Source organism: Columba livia, chromosome 5 (genome assembly GCF_036013475.1).
Source record: "Columba livia isolate bColLiv1 breed racing homer chromosome 5, bColLiv1.pat.W.v2, whole genome shotgun sequence".
In the NCBI taxonomy this organism is placed as follows: Eukaryota; Metazoa; Chordata; class Aves; order Columbiformes; family Columbidae; genus Columba; species Columba livia.
The window spans coordinates 18346582-18366123 of NC_088606.1; the positions used below are offsets into that span (position 1 = coordinate 18346582).

The 19542-nt window shown below is 38.5% G+C and overlaps 1 protein-coding gene across 3 annotated transcripts in view; it reads left to right on the plus strand.

Moving 5' to 3' along the window:
• The window catches only part of TTC7B (tetratricopeptide repeat domain 7B), a 144431-nt gene that overhangs the window by 45269 nt on the left and 79620 nt on the right, over positions 1-19542 (plus strand). For all 3 annotated transcript variants that reach the window (XM_065063659.1, XM_065063660.1, XM_065063661.1), the window contains 4 exons: positions 5313-5391; positions 6734-6906; positions 12106-12169; positions 18291-18428. In XM_065063659.1, the coding sequence (XP_064919731.1) occupies positions 5313-5391; positions 6734-6906; positions 12106-12169; positions 18291-18428 (454 nt within the window). The remainder of the gene's footprint in view (positions 1-5312; positions 5392-6733; positions 6907-12105; positions 12170-18290; positions 18429-19542) is intronic.

A 19542-nucleotide genomic window follows, 5' to 3' on the forward strand; every position in this document is an offset into this window, starting at 1 on the left:
AAACTGAGTGACCTCCTAGGTCTTCAGTTTGCTATTCTAAACAAATTCACAGTTGGTGCTGCACATGCTTCTTTCTAGTTCTGCAGGAGTTTTTATATTTACTTTTATATATAGATAAAATAACTCTATAAAGTTTATGACCTTACAAATTGATGTGTACTACAAAATTAAATATTTACCAGAGTAAATTCTATTTATTTTATTCCCTCTGTTAACTGATTTCCTTAGTAAAATTTTCTGGCATGTTTAGCACTTTTTTCTCCTTAAACCTGAGGGAAAACAGGCACAGACATTAGTTACAGCCCACCTGAAGCATCATCAGTTGTGCAGAAGACAACATTGTCCATTTGGTCAGATATTTAATGAAGTTATTGCAGAAAGCCATAGAATTTCAGTCCTTTTTTTAAAAATTTTTATTAAATTCATCCTTGTAGGGCTACATCGAGCAATTTCTCTAGTATGGTAGATGGTGTGCCTCAGTTTAGGATGTTGTTGTTACTGCAAAAGAGTTAATCTCTAGATTTGTCACATTTCTTAATTTTGCTTATATAGTAACTTGATTAATGTAAAATAAATTATGTTCTTAATGTGTAAATTTTTCTTAATTTGCTGAAAATTATTAGTGAGAGTGTAGAGATTTAAAACATTGTTATATTTTTTGTGTAAACATGTCAGTCATACCAAAGTTACTGAAATGCCGCTGTTGTGCTTGGCTCGCGTGTTAAGAGTTTTGCCTGCCCTTACTCCTTCTCTTTAAAAAAACAAATACCTTTGTTTTCTTTGCTCTTGGAATTCCTGGGAGAAAAAAAACCTTTAGAACTTATAATGTACCATTGTGTTAACAAACATTGCATTTCATTTTCTTGAAATATATATAGAGCAAAAGAGAGCAGAGAGTATGCGCTTTGGGAAGTGAGCTCAATTCCAGAAGCTATTTCTGTTTCATCGCTTCCAGGAAGCAATCTAGATCTCATTGTTCTCAGTTTTTATCATTTTAAATTACATAGAGTAAGCTTCTGTAGTGAGGTAATAGTTAGGCTAGTGTAAGTAACTTAATGTGCTCACTGGCATGGCTTTGGATATACTCTTTTCTCTTAAATGGGCTAAGTACAAAAATTTTCGCTACCAAATGGCAAAACAGGTGAGGTTTGGTCTAAGATCACTAAGCAAGGATTTATTCTAATTCAATGTTTCATCTATAAAAGGCAATTTTAAACTAAATATATGGGGTTTTTTAATTGATAAGCGTAAGGGAAATGCCTGGCAAAGAAAGCTGTTCTCACACCAATGGAGAAGATACTATCAAAATATGCTGTAAATAAAAAGTAAATTAATCTTATCAGCTTTCTGAGGTCAAATTTAAAACTTTTGTACCCTGTTTTGAGTATATTGTGATTAGATCTCACTCCCTTTGTTATAAGGAATGGTGTTCGGTTCTTTTTCCTAACATCTTTCAAATAGAGACTGCTTCTTATTGAGCAGTTTCTTTCATTATTTTCTGCTTCTTTTTTTGAAGTGTGTATGTTTAAGAACACAAAGATAAGAAGTATTTGTCTGGGGTGTGAGGTTTATCTGGACCACTACTGTCAAAGCACTGTGGTGTCTGATGCCAAACATGCTTTTTAAAACCAAGAAACTTCTTGGTGGTGAAGGTGATGATTTCGTTTGTGCCAAAAGTTTGCTGCTGCTGGCCTATGTGCTTATATTCAGGTTTTCTGATCCTGCATTGAAAGTCTGTCCTTACTGCCCCTTTGTTTTTTTCCAGCACTTTCCTTGTATCATATCTACAGTTGTTGATCAATCTCTCTGTTTAGGAGTGAGCATATTTGCATAGATGCAGCTAAAATATTTCAATTATTCTAAACAGAAATCATGTTTAGAAAGAACATAAAGTTGATTTTGCATCAGAATAATTACATTCCGACATAAATTGTTGGAATGAAAAATGTAGCCACAAGGGTACAAATTAGCCCTAAGGACAGTGATCCACATAGGAGATTGTACCTTTAGATCCTAGTTTCCAGTCTTTAACTGATGCAGTGCTACTTGCGGAGTCAAAGTAGGGTTTTTTAGTTCTTGATGATACACAACAGCAAACATTTTAATTAGTGTTTAAAAACTAGGAAGATGTGATTCAAAGGGCTTGACTCGAGCATGTCCTGGTGGGAAGCAGTTATATAAACACACACATATGTAAGCAGCAATGCCCGTGGGCTCTCTTGGTCATGTCTGAAATCACTGAAAATGTGTCAGCTCTGAGTTTATGTACCTTAAAACTCCTTGTCTGGAGAACAGAAGGGATCTCAAAGTCATTTACAGACACTGTGGGACATTGTTTTCTAAGTTAACCGAACCTTTTGCTCTGGCATTTGATCGGCACGGGTGGAACTGCTAACACGAAGGCACACGGTAGTGAAAAGCAGGTAAAAGTTGTGTGTTTCCAAGCCAAGGCAGGAAAAATGTGTGCCAGAATACTCACAACCCTCATCTCTCCAATGTTACAAACTTTTAACAAATACAGGAAATGTACTTTGCTAAAAGCAGTGCAGTGTGGAGATCTACCATATTGTTCATGCTACATTTTGCTTCATTACTTGTCTCTTAAAGCGTTTGACTCAATTTCTGGGTGATTTAGATGGTGGTTTTGAAATATTTTTTTTTTAGTATGCTTCATATAGAAGGTGCTTGACGAATCTGTATTGTGTTTGTGTACACTTGTGCGGTGGATCAGTGTTAAATGCTTTATGAAGCAAAACCTAATTCTGTATTTTATGTTTTTTGTTCTTGTACAATTTTACTGCTTTTTCCATGACACAGTAGAACTTCAGTCACAAGTTTCAGTCCTTTGCACGTGCTTAAAAAATGTAATGAGTAACTAGCAATAACTTGTCATGAAGTTCATAAGGACTTTTAAAAGTTGCATACTTTTCCATAAAGTCGTTTTTTTCTTGTAACACATCAAAACACATAAACTTCATATGGAAAACAATGCCAATTCTTAAAATTACATAAATATTTAAATTATTGTGATAGAAGTTCTACTACGTAATGTATATTTCAACTGTACTGGGAAATTAGTGTTTCACGCTGACAAGTTTTTGCTCTTTTTCAACAGTTTTGCAGGGAACATTTCAGTCTGTCTGTTTGGGTTTGTGGGGTTTTTTTGTTGTTTGTTAGTTTTTGTTTGTTTGTTTTAAATCTTGTTATGAGGACACATCTGTGACTTTGCAATACAGTCCTGGACAGAAAGCTCCATTCATGGGAAATATGCACTTAGAGCAGAGGACTTAAAGCTGGGATTCCAGTGGTCTGGTTTGGGCTCTCTAAAACGTTTGGTGCGTAGCATTACTGACTGGTTTGTGTTTTCACCTGCTGAAGGTGCTGAGGGAGTCCAGCTTCCACTGAATTCAGAGATTCTCTCAAAACTTGGCCTGCTGTCTCTCTGTACTTATTTGATTAGTATATGAAGTTGTTATAATATAAATTAGCTATTAAGAGGCCTGCATGTGTTAAATATATAAATATTTCATGCAGCTGTTTTCATGTTAGATGTATACAGAAGATTAATTTTCCTAAATATGTGCTAGCTGTTCACTGTATGACCAAGCTCTGCTGTGACACGTGGAATTTTTACAAACAATCATTATTTCTTGTGTGACAGGTGATTATTTCTTTTTAACCAACTAGTGGCTTACTTTGACGTAACTTTCAACCTGTTCATATAGGTTTTGTCAGTTGGAAATGCCAGTTCCTTTTAAATGAGCTTTTATATAAAAGCATTTTGGAAGGTGAACTTGTGCTAATGAAACATGTCTGTCTGTGCTGGAGACTAAAGTTTCTGAAATACGCTGATAACTCTTTATCATATAAAACAGAATAGAGATGACCTCTGTCATGTAATCTGAAGAGTAAAATAAGTGAGTGGGTCTCCAGGTGAAGTGGTGAGTCCTACAGTTCTATAGCAAGAGCTCTTGCATCAAACACTGGTTTCAGGTGTTCTGCAACTAAATTTAAAGAAAGTATCCATGTTAAAATTATGGATTTTTTTGAATTTGTACAAAGTTGCAATTCAGAAGGTATTTTAAATAAAGTTGTGAATAAAGACATCAGAGTAAGGAAGGCAATTTCAGCCTCAGCTTTATGGTGCAGTGCAATATTGCTTTTACTTGTGGAAAACTTAAACAATATGTAATATTTATTTTCTCTTTTGAGCCCGTGTTAGGTAAATGTTATGCAACTTGCTCATAGAATCACATCTTGAGATAATCCAACTGTATGACTTAACAGCAGTGCTTTAACACAAAACACACTTTTGATCAAATAATTTTGCTTTGCAGCTGACTTCAAATAGTGAAATGAGTGTCCTACGTTGTGTGTTGAGGTTGCAGAATTCAGTTGTTGAGCTCAGCAAAAAGCCACCCCAGTCCTTCACCCATTCAAAGACAGACTGTAAACCAGATAGCTGAGGTAACTGATACAGTGATGAGGAAAAAAAAAGATAAAGCTATAAGATCATTCAAAATAATCTGTTGTTTGAGAAGAAAGTTCAGATCTGCTGAAATTGTTAGTATTAATGATGCCATCTCTCTGAGGGCCTTGAATCTCTTTGCAAAAGCTATTTAGGCAGGAGAAGTGGAAGAAGCATAGACAAGGACAGTCTGGTTGCAGAAGCCACACCAAAAACCAGATGGAGTTGAGAACAGAACACTGATCTCTCAGTCCTCTTCTGGCCACACAGGGGCCTTGCTGTGTTTGTGTTCTTTCCTCTCTGAAAAGGAGTTTAAAATCTTATGTCACTTTTACCAAGGATTCCAAGATTTACTCTTTTTTTTTTTTATTTCCCTATTTTAAGTTAAGAGGCAGCTAAAATGGGGTGGCTGTTTGTTTGGGTGTTGTTTGTAGTGCGTTTTTTTGTTTTGGTTCCCCCCCCGCAAGTTTATACGTTCACGTCTAATGTAACTGAATATTAAAACCATAGCAGTAGCAAGACCAACTTCAGTTTTATTTTTATTTTTTCCTTTTTTGGAGTGGTCACTTTTTATACGTTCCCTTGCTTTCTCTTTAGTTATCTAATGATCATGAAAACTTTTTTTTTCCAATAAACTGGCAGGGAATATTGTTGCAGTAATCAGTGGTGGGGTTCCCAGATGGTTGTGTGGATGTATATATATCTATATTGGTCTTACAGAAAGGTGATGGTCATATGAAGAACAAAAAATGATAGCATGGATTTTAACAACTTTATCAAGTAATATATTAAGGTGTTACTATATCCAAGTTGGAATACTGTCAAATTCTATGTTTATATACAGGAACTTGACAAGAGGAGTTGGTAGATTTAGAGAGTTACTAAGAGCTGTCGAAACAAGAACTACCCAAAATCTGCGAATGGTAAGTTACAGTAAACCACATTCCTATTGCAGCATCTGAATTTCAGTAGTCAGGTAAAGCATAAATGTAGTGGATGAATTTGAGACAAATAATCAGATGCACAGCATCTTCCTACTGCCCTGGTACTAATCTCTGAGTTTTCATCATTGCCATCTATCGTGCAGTTTGTATGCATGTAAACACTGAAGAGGAGACTAACCTGATAGTTACGGATTACGGGATGGCTTCAAAGATTTAAATTAATATTCTTTACCTTAACAATGTTTATGTAAGTATTTCTACACTCAAATATATGGTGCCAAGAATAGCTTGTCAAAGTAAAATTTTCGTGCTGATTTACAACCTCATTTCACTCTTGTTGAGTCTTACTGACAGCAGCAAACACCAGCATCGTCAATACAAGTTGTCAGAAGCCCTAGTCAGTTGGCGTTTAGACTGTAACTGTCTGGGGTGGGTTGACCTTGGTTGGCTGCCACATGCCCACCCAGCTGCTCTCTCACTCCCCTTCCTTAACATGATGGGGAGAAAATAAGATAGGAAAGCTTGTGGGTCAAGGTAAAGACAGGGAGTTTGCTTAGTGGCCACTGTCATGGGCAAAACAGACTGGACTTGGGAGAAATGTCAGTTAAAAGAGTGGGATGATGAGAAACAAAGAGAAACTGAAACACCATGCCCCCACCCCTTTTCCCCAGGTTCAACTTCAGTCCCTCATTCCTGATTCTTCCACCTGCTCTCCCTGCCCTCCCACTCCCTGACCTGTGCATGGTGGGTGGAGGGTTGTGGTGAGTCTGTCACAGCTCCTCTCTGCTGCTGCTCCCTCCTCACTCTTTTCCCTGCTCCAGTGTGAGATCCCTCCCATGGGCTGCATTTCCTTCAGGGAATATCAACCAGCTGCACTGTGGTCCTCTTGGCAGGCTGCGGCGTAGACATCTTCCACTGACATCCTCCCCGGGGACTGCAGGGAAATACCTGCTCCACTGTGGTCTCTCCCATGGAAATATTTGCTCCAGGGCTGGAGAAGCAGTAGAGGTTATTGAGCACAAAATATCTGAAAATATACCTTAATGTGCTCCACGCTTAGCAGCAATAGTTCTTGGTGTTACTTCAGAAGTGTCAGGATTTAACTGATAAAATCAAAAACTTGTTTGTTATTGCCATTTTGTTTCTTTGTGTTTAGAGAATTGAACTGGGCACTTGTACTTTTCAAACAGCAGTATGCCTGTTTAAAATAACAGGCAGTATATTCTCCATGACTAGTCTTCATTAGAAGTAATCCAACCATTTTCAAAGAGTTTGTATATTCCATGTTTTTAAGGAAAGTATTTCTCTTTCACTTCTACAGACGATAGCAAGACAACTGGCTGAAATTTTGTTACGAGGAATGTGTGAACAGAGTTATTGGAATCCACTGGAAGATCCTCCTCACCAATCACCCCTAGATGATCCACTTCGAAAAGGTTCAAATACTAAGAATTACGCGCTCAGTAGAAGACCGCGGGTATACACTGGAGAAAAGTATGACTGAGTTTATACTCCTCTTTTTTCTATAATTGCAATTGTTCCCCAGTGCACTGGGTATTTTGGTTTATATTGTTGAAAACGTAGAAGGAATTTGGCAATGTGAACAGGAATGTTTCCCATGCTGTGTGTATATTTGTATTCCCTGAAGAGAACTGGGGAAGCAACGAACTTCTCTAAGCAGAAGTTTGCACTGCATTCATGAGACCTTTTGTTCTCTGTTCTCAAAATATTGTTTTCTTGTTCTATATTGGAGTATATGATGGAGTCAATATCTCATATTGTACCTAGATATAAATGAAAACATGAAGTGCAGGTGGCAAAACTGAGATTGCGCATTTTAAAAGCTGTGTGCAGTTTCTAGACCTCTATTCTGGTTTATCATAGAAAGAAAAGATTTAGCTATATCGAGATTCAAATTCATCCCTGAAACATTATAAAAACAAAACCAAACCAACCAAACAAAACCAACCAAACAAAAAGCATAGTTAGCAATTTATCTAGCAGTTTCAGAGTTTGTTTGTTTGTTTTTTCCCAATAATCTTAGGTTAATTTTGGCATTTCTCTATGATGCCGTCTTTTTGCTGGATTTTATTCTTTCACCCATTCAAATAAGTGGTATGCTATGCATCATTTTTGTGCAGCATATCCCATGGTTAATTCTGGTGTAGCTTTGGTGCATGTCTTTCTCTTGAAAAGGAATGAGGTTATTTCCAAACCAATCACCATAAGTATTAGTGTTGAATGTGGATAGCCATTTCCTTGAATTTGAACTTTTAAGAAAAAGTTAATAGTTTGTTGTTTGTTTCTATTTGACCAAATGAAAAATGGTTTCTAAGGTAAAGTTTTCTGTAGACACACTCTGACAGTGCCGAAAATATTTATTGACAAAACGTTGCGCTCTTTTACAGCCTTGGGTGTAGCCTACTGCCTGAATGGAACATGCTTGTGTCAAAGGATACTGATGAAATCTTAACCATTTGGCACTTTGAAAATTTATTTTTTATTGCATTGATGGTCTGATGAAACTTTGTGTGCTTGTTTTGCATAGTCTGCAACCTTTGTGCTGCTCTACTTGTATTCTATATGCAAGTCCTTGTGGGATCTAGTGTTTTGTGGATATATATATCTATATTTAATATAGTCAGCAACTGTTGCTTGCTTGTTTTGATACATGCTGGAAAGCACTGTCAGCCACAGAACCAAGAAATAAATTGTTGCAGTGGAGATAATGATCTAGCCAAGAATGGGAGCTGCCATAGTAGGACAGTGCTAAATAATGCAGATGGAGAAGATTGAAATTCCATTTAAACTTAGGAAAAAAAATTACAGAAGAGATTGTGGAGTCTGGAGAGCATCACTGGAGATGTGAAAAATCCAACTGGACATGGTCCTGAGCAACCTGCTGGTAGACCCTGCTCAGAGTGGAGGCACTGTGCCCAGACACCCTTTCCAACCTCGGCTGTTCTGTGATTCTGTGAAAGTGGTGTGATCTGGCAATCTCTTTTGAGGAGGCTGTTGTCTGTTCCATATGAAATTTTGACCCTTTTTCTCCAAGGAGCTGAACATTCAGTTTGCCAGAACAGCTACTGTGTTTCTCTGCAAGTACATAATTAACAAACTGTATGTAGAGGTAGACTTTTTGGTAAAAAGAAAATAACTGGTTTGTGTATAGACCTTGATCACTTCACTTTTTGGGCATTTATTGCCCAAATGTGAGGAAAACTCTTCTATGCAAAGTTGCACATTTTCTCATTTCTCACTTGGTTTCATACAGCAAATCCTAAAGAACAGCCTCTTCCTGTCTTACAGTATATATGTCTTACTAGTTAATATGAAAGCTTTTTTCCATAATGTAACCTTGTTATGTGCAAAAGAGTCTGCTTCTATGGTAGATTGCGTGTAGAAGTTGTCCTACCTTAAATTCTGAAGAGATGTTTTTAGTGGTCACAGTACCTGTATATTGTAACCTAACATGCTGTTGTACTGCAGGCATTTGAGTTGTTAAGCTGCATTTATTGCAGATTTCCATTAATGAATACTTTATACAGCAGCAAGCCCACATAATTGTGGTGTTATTATTACTAGCAAATGGAATGGCCTTTATCTTCAAAGATTTCTAGCTATTTTCCTTCTCTATCCAAAATACTTACAACAAGTTTTTTTGTCTCAGTCTTTCAGATATCTGTTCTTCATTCTCAACTGATCCATTGGCAGAAATGTGCCTCCTGGCAAAACTGGGGCTTTGTTCAGTGTAATTTTCTTGTTCTTGGGACATGCAAGTGAGGAGTTCCACAATTTCAACAGAGCATGTAATTAAGTCCTTTTCTTTAGTCACATCAGAGTGATTAATACCAGAACAGATAAAACCTGTCTAGCCAAGTACCTATCTCCAGCAGTGGTTGAAAGCAAGTCCGTAAGACAGTGAACAGCAGGAGAGACGTATAGGAAATTTCTTCCTGGGTATTCATCTGAGCACCAGCTCTGTTTGAGTCTGAGGTGTACTGTTGGTTCGTTTTGTTGTTGTTGTTGTTTTCAATATGCTGCCTTATACAACAAGTAAGTGTACTATGTTCTTCTGAAGATGGTGAATGTGATCTGGCTAGTACCATGTATGATTGTGTAGATCTGTGTTGCTGCCTCTGCAGTTTTCCTTATCCTCAGTTGAAGGAGTGTTAAACTATTTGCTTTGCCTTTGGTTGGTAGCTGTTTCATGCTTCCAGTTCCCTCTTTTACTCTGCCCCCGTTACCTTGGAATTGCTTTACTCCTATGCCTGCATCTGTTAGGAGACATAAGAAATGTCTGAGTTCAGTCAACTAAACTGAAGTTTTTACGTATATAAGTCAAAGGAAATTCCCAGTAATTTCTGCATGAAAAGGATCTCCTTTTTGAGACAAACATCAACTTATTTACGAAAATACTTTCTAAGTTGTAGGAGAAAATAACCGTTGCTTTCATTCTGATGTGACTTCTTAGTAGTTCTTTTTGGGGGAACTTGTCTTTTTTTCTCCAAGAAATAATTTCTACAGCAAATATTTCCAGTTGTTGTTTTGCTTTCTGGGAACCATTGCCAGTTGTTCAGGCTAAATCTACTTCCAGATTGCTAAATTCTGTATTGCAGACTGGGTAGGTAAATGGGGAGTTCTCTTCACTCCTCATTCCCCGTTCTGGCTGGTTCTTATACATGAGTACCCATATTTTGAAATTTCTTTGTTAAGTAAAAATAAAAATGTCTTCTAAGATGTAGAATACTCTTCAAAGTCTTGTGAGCAACTTGCATTGATTGAAAAACAAAAATCCAGCAACAAACCACTGCCCTGGGATCTCAGCTGCTGTGTATTACCATCGTACATTCGCAATGTTGCTTTCAAACCACCTGGAGTTCAGATGTGTTTTAATTTCCATCACCTTTCTGGCATTTAATTACTGCTTCAATTTCTAGTGCATTAAATAAAACCCAAAAATATTTTAATCTCAGACGAGTTGTTACGGTTTAAGGCAAGGCGGCAATAAACTGTGGCAGGCACTCTCTGTTATCCGCTCACTTCCCGCCACCCTTTTCCTTTACATTGGAAAGATGATAAGAAAGATAAGGGGAAAGGAAGAGAGACTTAGACTTCAAGTTGGAAACTTTTAAAGGGGTTTTATTAATGCTGCTAATAAATATAGAATATATACAAAATATACAAAACCGATCTCAAGTGGTCGATGTGGAGTTGGCGTCACTCCAGAAGCGGCGGAGCTGGCGGCTCCAGCAGGCGCAGCTCAGGCCCCCAGAAGTCATGGGCGGGACTGCACAGCAAACCGGAACCTGGTTGCAGGGATGCAGGGCCTGAGGCCTGTAGATCACAGGCAGACAGACAGGGTCCTCTCTAGGTGCCGGCTGTGGTTGAAGAGAGAGTGACCCTCGTGATCACTCTCTTATATAGGGGTATGATGATTATGGGATGGAATACTTCTGTTGATCCTCAGTTGGTCAGTTCTAGTTACCTGTTCCATCCACCTCTCCTCAAACACGCCCCTCTCACAATGGAACGTTGGAAAACTTATCAGTCTTTCTTGGCTACCATAGTAATAAATCTAAACACGAGCTTCTTCAGCATTCTGTTGGTCTCTTATCAGCACCGAGTACAGCATCCTAGGAAAAATATGCAGACTAAAACTCAGAAAAGTGCAGCCACCTAGAAGAACTTAGCTGAAAAAAAAATCACTAAAAGAGAACTGGTCTTGTTTTTAACAAAACCAGGACACAAGTTTAGTTTCCCATCTGTAATTTATTGTAGTTCAAGCACCCTTGACACTATAGGAATTGCTTATTAACAACAAAAAATTACTTTCTACATTTAAACAGTTGATTGTGGAACTGTTAGTCTACAAACAGGAAATACGGTACTTGTGCTAATTCAGAAACAGTTTAGAGAAAGAAATCTGGAGAGTAAGAACACAGTCACTATGTGTGTGTGTGAGCATGCTTGAATTTCTACCAGTCATGTAGTCAATGCAGGTTACTGTTGTCTGTCCACCAGTATAGAAAAGCATTCAGAAAGCTTCCAGTGTTCAGAGAAAGAAGTTTGCAAACTAGTCCTATGCAAAGTCCTAATCATAAGGAAGTGTACTTAATTAAAACCAAAAATTTTAAGTGCTTGGAAGTAACAGTGGTTATGGTAAGCAGGCAGAGATTGCCATGGCTCTATTTAAAAATATTCACAGCTATTGAATGCATCAGGAAAACAAATCTCAAGCATATCTGCTGAAAGACTAATAGAAGTATTCATCCATATATTGCCTAAAATACAAAAGTTATCTTGTTCTTGTGACAGGGTTTCTTGTTGCTGACCTTTGAATCAGTGATTTAGATTCAGCTCAGACATATTATGTGCCAGAGGCTGAGTTAAACTACGGGTACAGTTTTTACAGTTGTCAAATTATGTGCAATTTTGGAATATTCGAATGGTTTAACTCTTGACAGCTGTGGTGGTTTTGTTCTCTTATTGTGTTTGCCCAAATTTTCTGAAATGCAAATTTAGAGCATTGCAGAGAAATGCATTTTAATCAACCATTTTCTGTGTGCAAGTTACTCTGTGTTCTCTTTCCTGGATATTTTCCAGCTTTTACAATACTCTTTCTATATTTGTATAAGCTACTACTAAAAGTAATGTGTTCTGCTTAAATAACTAAATTCTTGTTTTGAACAGCATCTTTTGTCCTCAAGAAAATACAGAAGAAGCCTTACTGTTGCTGCTTATTAGTGAATCTATGGTAGGTAAAATACAGTGACTGTCTGTGTGCTGTGTGTGTGTTTTCCTCTTTTTTTTAATAGAATTTTTTTATCATGCCTTACTTTGACTTGTGTTCTATTCTCTGTTAGGAAAGTAGGCAGTTACTTCTGAAACTCAAACTTCTGTTCCTCTGAGCCAGCAAGATGAGGTCTGGAAGTGTTATGAATAGTTTTTCTCCTTTAGGGTGACTTGAGCCTAGCCTCTTTCTAACTAGGCAGGTGAACACAAAGCCTGGTCTTTCATTTGGAGTAATTTATCAGTTGGTTGCCATTCAGAGAAATTCAAAATGTAAGTTATTTTTGTTGTAAAAAACATATCAAAGACTACTAGGTGAGCCAAAAAATACTTTTCCATTGTGCATTAAACCTCAGATGTCACTCAAATTTGTAAATGACTTTTTGTGATACTGGCATTCAGTCTTTGCTACTGGATTATTGTTTGTGGTTTTGGTTTTTTTTTTGTTTGTTTATTTTTTTTTTAAATTTATTTTTTTAATGCCCTAATTTCCTCAATAGGTGATTCTTTTCAATGGCCTATGTCTGCCTTTTATCAACCGTTCACATTTTCCTCTAGTATGATTTTGCTAGTCATCTATCAACTGCCACGTACTGACACTTTCATACCAGGTCAGTTATGTGCTCAAATGGCAGAAATGAAAATCTGAAACTGGAATTTTTGCCATTTTTCTAATTGGAGGGGAGGAACCTCTAGAATTTTGGGCATCATACATGAGTCGGTCTCACTGCACATCAATGAGACTTAGTCTTTTAAGTTCTATAGGTGATTGAAATGCTTTCATGCTCTGGCATAATTTCTCTTTTGGAACAGTTAAATAGGATCAGAACACTTTAGTGAATGTTATCCTGTTTGAACTATTTTAAAGTGGCGAACACTTACGCTGTAGTGCAAACTACTTTCCTGATTCCTAGTCATCTGCCTTGCAATCTTCATGACAGAATCTGCCACCAGAAAACTAGAGTGAGCGAACATTTCCATATGTCATGTGCTGGTTTTGCTGCAGCATGTACTCACCACTGAAAGGGGCTGCCTGTGCCTCTGTAAGGTGCCTGTGCGGCTTGTGGCGATGTACAGAATTCTGATGTGAACTGTGACCATGGTGTGACGTGGGAGCAGTCCCAATTTTGCAGCATCTGCCTACTGATTACTGTATTTGCATGTGTGCTTCCTTGCATTTCAGCATTAGCATTAAGAAGCCAAAAAACAAAGTATTGCCCTGTTCAGTCTCCTTTCAGGTTACTTACAGCTTTTCCTTTGTGAATTAGATCTGCCCAATTACGAGAAATGCTTGTCACTATAGAGCATATACCTTTAGCAAACTTCCAAATTTTTTTTTGTTTACAAGTAATTTTTGCAGGTTATCTGAGGCAAAAGAGTTTGTTTCAAGGAGGTGTAAAATCTTTCACATGATTTACTTACTTTGGCTAAGCCATTTGTTCAAATTAGTTTTGGAGGGGGAAAAGGGGAAAACCAAGCATAAAAATATTCATCACTTCAACTTATATTTCTGAGAGTTGAGAGCTCTTACTTCAGCTTAGTGCATATTAACTTTCTAGCTATAGTAGTTATGAAGTAGGATGTGATTTATGATTTTGAAACCAGTGTTTGTGAAAGAAATAGGAGCAGTTGCGGAATATTAAGTAATCATCAGTGTTTTGAGATGATATTGTGTTATTAAAGTAGTGTGATCCCTTTCTTGTATTGTCTGTGAATTAGTAAAAACACAGATAAGGTGTCAAGACTTGTGTCCTTCAAGAATTTATTCAAGTAAATATTAGAAAACAAAATTAGGATCTGACACATAAGTAACATTTTGTGTAAGTAAAAGTAAAGAAATTGCTCTGTATATACAATCCCTAAGTCATACTGCTAGTTTCAGGGAAGTGGTGCACTCTAACATCATTATCACTTCTAATTTGAATTGTGTCTAGTGCACCATCTAGCCAGAAAATAGAATCTTGCTAGTGGATTACGAATGCTATATTTGTGTCACCTTGAGTCCCCTTGTGGTCAATGGGGCCAAGTCTAGTTGGAGGCCTGTATCTAGTGAAGTCCCTCAAGGGTCGGTTGTTATTGGGACCAGTACTATTCAATATATTCATCAGTGACTTGGATGAGGGAACAGAGTGCACTGTCAGAAAGTTTGCTGATGACACCAAGCTGGGAGGAGTGGCTGACACGCCAGAAGGCTGTGCTGCCATCCAGAGACCTGAACAGGCTGGAGAGTTGGGCGGGGAGAAATTTAATGAAATATGACAAGGCAAAGTGTAGAGTCTTGCATCTGGGCAGGAACAACCCCAGGTTCTACTATAAGTTGGTGAATGACCTGTTAGAGAGCAGTGTAGGGGAAAGGGACCTGGGGGTCCTGGTGGACAGCAGGATGACCATGAACCAGCACTGTGCCCTTGTGGCCAGGGAGGCCAATGGCATCCTGGGCTGTATTAGAACGGGGGTGGTTAGTAGGTCCAGAGAGGTTCTTGTCACCTTCTACTCTGCCCTGGTGAGGCCACACCTGGAATATTGTGTCCAGTTCTGGGCCCCTCAGTTCAAGAAGGACAGGGGAGTCCAGCACAGGGCTATGAAGATGATTAAGGGAGTGGAGCATCTCCCTTACGAGGAAAGGCTGAGGGAGCTGGGGCTCTTTAGCTTGGAGGAGACTGAGGGGTGACGTTATTAATGTTTATGAATATGTAAAGGGTGAGTGTCACGAGGATGGAGCCAGGCTCTTCTCAGTAACAACCAATGATAAGACATGGGGCAATGGGTACAAACTGGAACACAGGAGGTTCCACTTAAATTTGAGAAGAAACTTCTTCTCAGTGAGGGCAATAGAACGCTGGAACAGGCTGCCCAGGGTGGTTGCGGAGTCTCCTTCTCTGGAGACATTCAAAACCTGCCTGGACACATTCCTGTGTAACCTCTTCTAGGTGTTCCTGCTCTGGCAGGGGGATCGGACTAGATCATCTTTCAAGATCTGTTCCAATCCCTAACCTTCTGTGATTCTGTGATTCCCTTGATTTCTGAATTCAGAAAGGATGCTTCGAGTAAGATTTAAATTGTAATATTTATGAAAGAAATGCTCTGGGACATATAGTTCTGTGATTTTTCAAGTGTTTTAATTCCCTTATAGGTACATTTCAGAGTGCAAATCGTCTATTTTAGCCACATGACTGCTGCTACAGTGTGTTGTTGTGCATAGTGAGGAAATTCAGCTGCAACTCTGCCATCACTCTTACTGTAGGATGTCCTTGTATTCCAGCTGCTACACTTGCAAAGTATAGACCAGCCTTTCCTTACCTAGACAGGAATGAGCAGGAAGGTGGGATCTGAGGGACTGACACCTTCACATTACAATGCATGTACTGCTGCTTGTCAGCTGAGCTGTAGTAACAGAATCACAGAATGCCTGAGGTTAGAAGAGCCCCCCCATGTTGTCCAGCTCTCCTGCTCAAGCAGAGCCACCTGGAGCAGGCTTCATCTGGGCACAGATGCCTTTTGAGTATCTCCAAGGAGGGAGACTCTATAATCTCCCAACGTGTGCCAGTGCTCAGTCACCATAACAGTACAAAAAGTGTTTCCCGATGTTCAAAAGGAACCAGAGGTGCCAATTACCTCTGATCCTGTTACTGGGCAACACTGAAAAGAGCCTGGCTTCCTCTTTTTTGTACCCTCTGAAAGGAGGTATTTGTACATATTGATAAGGTTACCTCTTGAATGCTCCCTTCTCCAGGCTAAACAGTCCCAGCACTCTCAGCTTTTACTCATAGGAGAGATACTCCAGTTCCTTATTCATCCCAGTGGTCATTTGTTAGACTGTCTCCAGTAGTTCCACATCTCTTTTTTTCTGGGGAGGCCGGAACTGGAGCCAGTACTGCAGGTGTGGCCTCCCCAGTGCTGAACAGAGGGGCAGGATCACCTTGACCTGCTGGCAACACTCCTGCTCATGCAGCCCAGGATACCACTTGCCTTCTTTGCTGCAAGGGCACGCAGTTGGTTCCTGTTCAACTTGGTGTCTGCCAGAATGCTCAGGTCCTTTTCTGCCAAGCTGCTTTCCAGCTGGGTGGCCTGGTGGTTATTCCTTCCCAAGTGCAGGACTTTGCACTTCCAAGTTTTTGTTGAATCCTTTGAGGATGTTTCTGTCAGCTTATTCTCCTAGCAGCCCTTTGCATATCAGTTCCTCCTCCTAGTTCCTGTGCCATCAGCAAGCTTGCTGAGGGTGCACTCTGTCCCATCATCCAGATCAGTAATGAAGATTTTGAACAGGATCAGGCTCAGTATCAGCCTCTGGGGTATGCTGCTAGTTACTGGACTCCAACTAGACTTTGATGTACTGGTCACCACCTCCTGGGCTCAGCCTTGTGTGTTATTCTCAGCCAGTGGTAAATGGCTGAGCATATCCTGTCTTCTTGGTGGGTGAACAAAGTTACATGGCTTGCATTTGCTTCAGGCTTAAAGTCTGTATAGGGTAGATGTGGCCAGCTGACACATTGCAGCTTAACTGTCACTTTATTGCATCTGAGATCGTGGCAGTTCTGAAACAGTGAGCATTTCAGTTTATATGTACATTCTGTTTTATAGTTACACAGAAAATGATTGTTCAAATATATAAAATATCTTGAATACTTACAAGGCATCCTCTCCTATAATACTGCTTTGTTGTTGTCAACCATTTTTTCACAAGAAGTGCTAGTTCATAACTTGTTCTGTACTTGCAAGGAATTTAGTTAAGCAATGCTTAAATGTGGAGTTGAAAAGGAAGAAGTTCTTGAAGCTAAATATTTATGCAGTGTAGAAAGGAAAAGCCAAAGACTTCTTGATCAAAAGAAAGCAAAGTATCTGTTTTGGGGTGTGTGTGTGGGGGGGTGTTTTCAAACCAAGTTGTGGATTATTCATTTGATAAATCCTGAAATGTCTGAACATTTTACACTCTATGTATCCCTCTGAAAATTTCATTATTTAATTATTCTGATTTTAAAGATATATTGAGTATGTTCAGAGCTTAAAATATTATCCTGTTATAACAGAGGAAACATTTATTAGCCCTTAATGTGTGTCATTCTTCCCCTCAGAAAAACGGGAAATAAGCCGTCCATTAAAATGTGGTGTATTTAAGTAAAAATATTAAGGGGCCCATGCCCTGTGTAATTAAAAAAAAAGAAGGGGGAGAGGAGGAAGAGAGGGAAGGGCCTTTAACTTCTGACTTCAGACTACCAGATATACTAGCATTTGTGCCAATGGGAATATTAAACGTGAAGAAATCTACAAATATGTAAGATATCAAGATAAAGTATCTTCAGAGGCTTGATGCTATAGTGGTAGTGGTACTGGGTAGGTGAATATAGGTAGTCTTAGGTACTGGGAGACCTGAATTTTATCCTTTGCTCTTTAACAGGATTTCTCTGTGAATATTGTAAATTCATGTAATCGAGTTGTAGCTCAACTTCCTTTCTGCTTGACAGAAACCGCTTAATTAAGGACTTAGGTTTGTAATGTGCCTTTCACAAAACAGGAATGCAAGTACAAAGCCTTACTACAAACACGGCCTGATTCTAAACCTGTGCTCGGAACCAGGGGCAGTTTTTGCTTCTCACTGGTTACTCCTGAAGGTGATGGTGTGATTATCCTGGGCAGGTTACCGCTCACAAGTGAGAGGATAGCATCAGAATGTTACGAACAGAAATCGGTTTCCTTATTTTACAAAAGATGGAATAGAAGATTTGAAGATCCTTCTTAATATGTTTTACTTGCATACAAAAATAAAATTAAATTTTAAAAGATGAATATACATTATATTACCCTTATTTGTTTTCTGAGAACTCTTCAATGATTTTAAATACTTTACCTAGCTGATGTAATTAGAGTGGAATAATTAAAACCAGATCCACATAGAAACATAAATCTTTCCATTATTGTAAAAAGTTGGTGATTCTTGCTCTCTATAAATTAGTAGCAGTTACTGTCTCTCTGTAGCACGTCTATCACATGCTGACTGTCAGTCTGAATAGAACAGTAGTTACTTGAGTGAAAATGTAGGTTGGGTGACTTTTGCTGATTTTGTTTCCTTTTTTCCGGGTATGTTTCAGGCCAACCGTGATGCTGTACTGAGCAGAATACCGGAACACAAAAATGATCGTATCATCAGTTTGCAAAGTGCATCTGTAGTCTACGATTTACTTACTATAGCTTTGGGAAGAAGAGGCCAATATGAAATGCTCTCAGAGGTTTGTTGATAGTAGTGGATATTCAACTGTGTCTCCATTGCTTATTTCTGTTAATCATGTTAGTTGTGGTGGTACTTAAGGGCTAAACAAATATAGGATGCTATTGTTTTGACTACTGTATAAATATAGTAGGCGATTTCCACTCCAAAAACTTCCTTGTCTGAATTTATACGAGTGACTTGAGGTGGTCAAGCACAGAAATTGTGTGAAAGGTGTGATGAATGTTGAAGGGCACAGCAATTCTCATGGTTTTTAGGTAGAGAGGCACAGATTTTCTTAAAAAGATACACATTAAATAGAGACAGCAGGAAGGAATGGCAAAAGATTTTGTGGATATAAGTGATAGATATAAATATCTAGAAAAAGGCTTTGTGATGTTTTATTTCAAAAGAAAACTGTCTCTTACACATCAGAAGATTTGGAGTGCTCCAGAGTCCTTGTAGTTTGTAAAATGGCTTTGAAGTTAGTAAAACGGAAATGTATTACTTTTTCAGGTCTGTAGGAAAGTTCATTCTCTGTCTCAAATGTCTGGTGTTTGATTACACAACTTGTATGTGTTTTATTAGATTGTGACAACTTCTTCAGGAAATTTTCAAGTGTTGTTAACAGCTTTATGCCTGAGAAACAACTACAGCTCTCAGCTCTTTGCGCAGAGCAGATCTCTCTGTTGCTCAAAACAGTGCTCACCCAGAAGCAGGATACTATTGCTGACAGTGACTAATATTTGGTATCCAGAAGGAATACTTCAGCATGTGTGGTAGAAAGGCATATCCAGGGATTGATTTACTGAGAAATGGTTTCTCTTTACCATAATAGAGGACTTTTATTAAGATAAAAATGAAAAAAAGCATCCCAGTTCTCTGGGATAATAGACATCTCTGGTTAATAGCCACGCTTTAATCTGCATCTCCTGCGATATTAAGCTCTGAATTTGGTTATTTTTCTTCTTGAAAGTACTTCAGAGCTGCAAGTTGTCCATGCAAGACAATTTTATCAGTACAATGGAAAGCCTTCACAAAACTAATGAGAATGAAAGCTCATGCAGGACTGTGACCCTGCAACATAATCTAATCAATAATATTTCCGTTTACTTGCAACTACAGACACCATCACC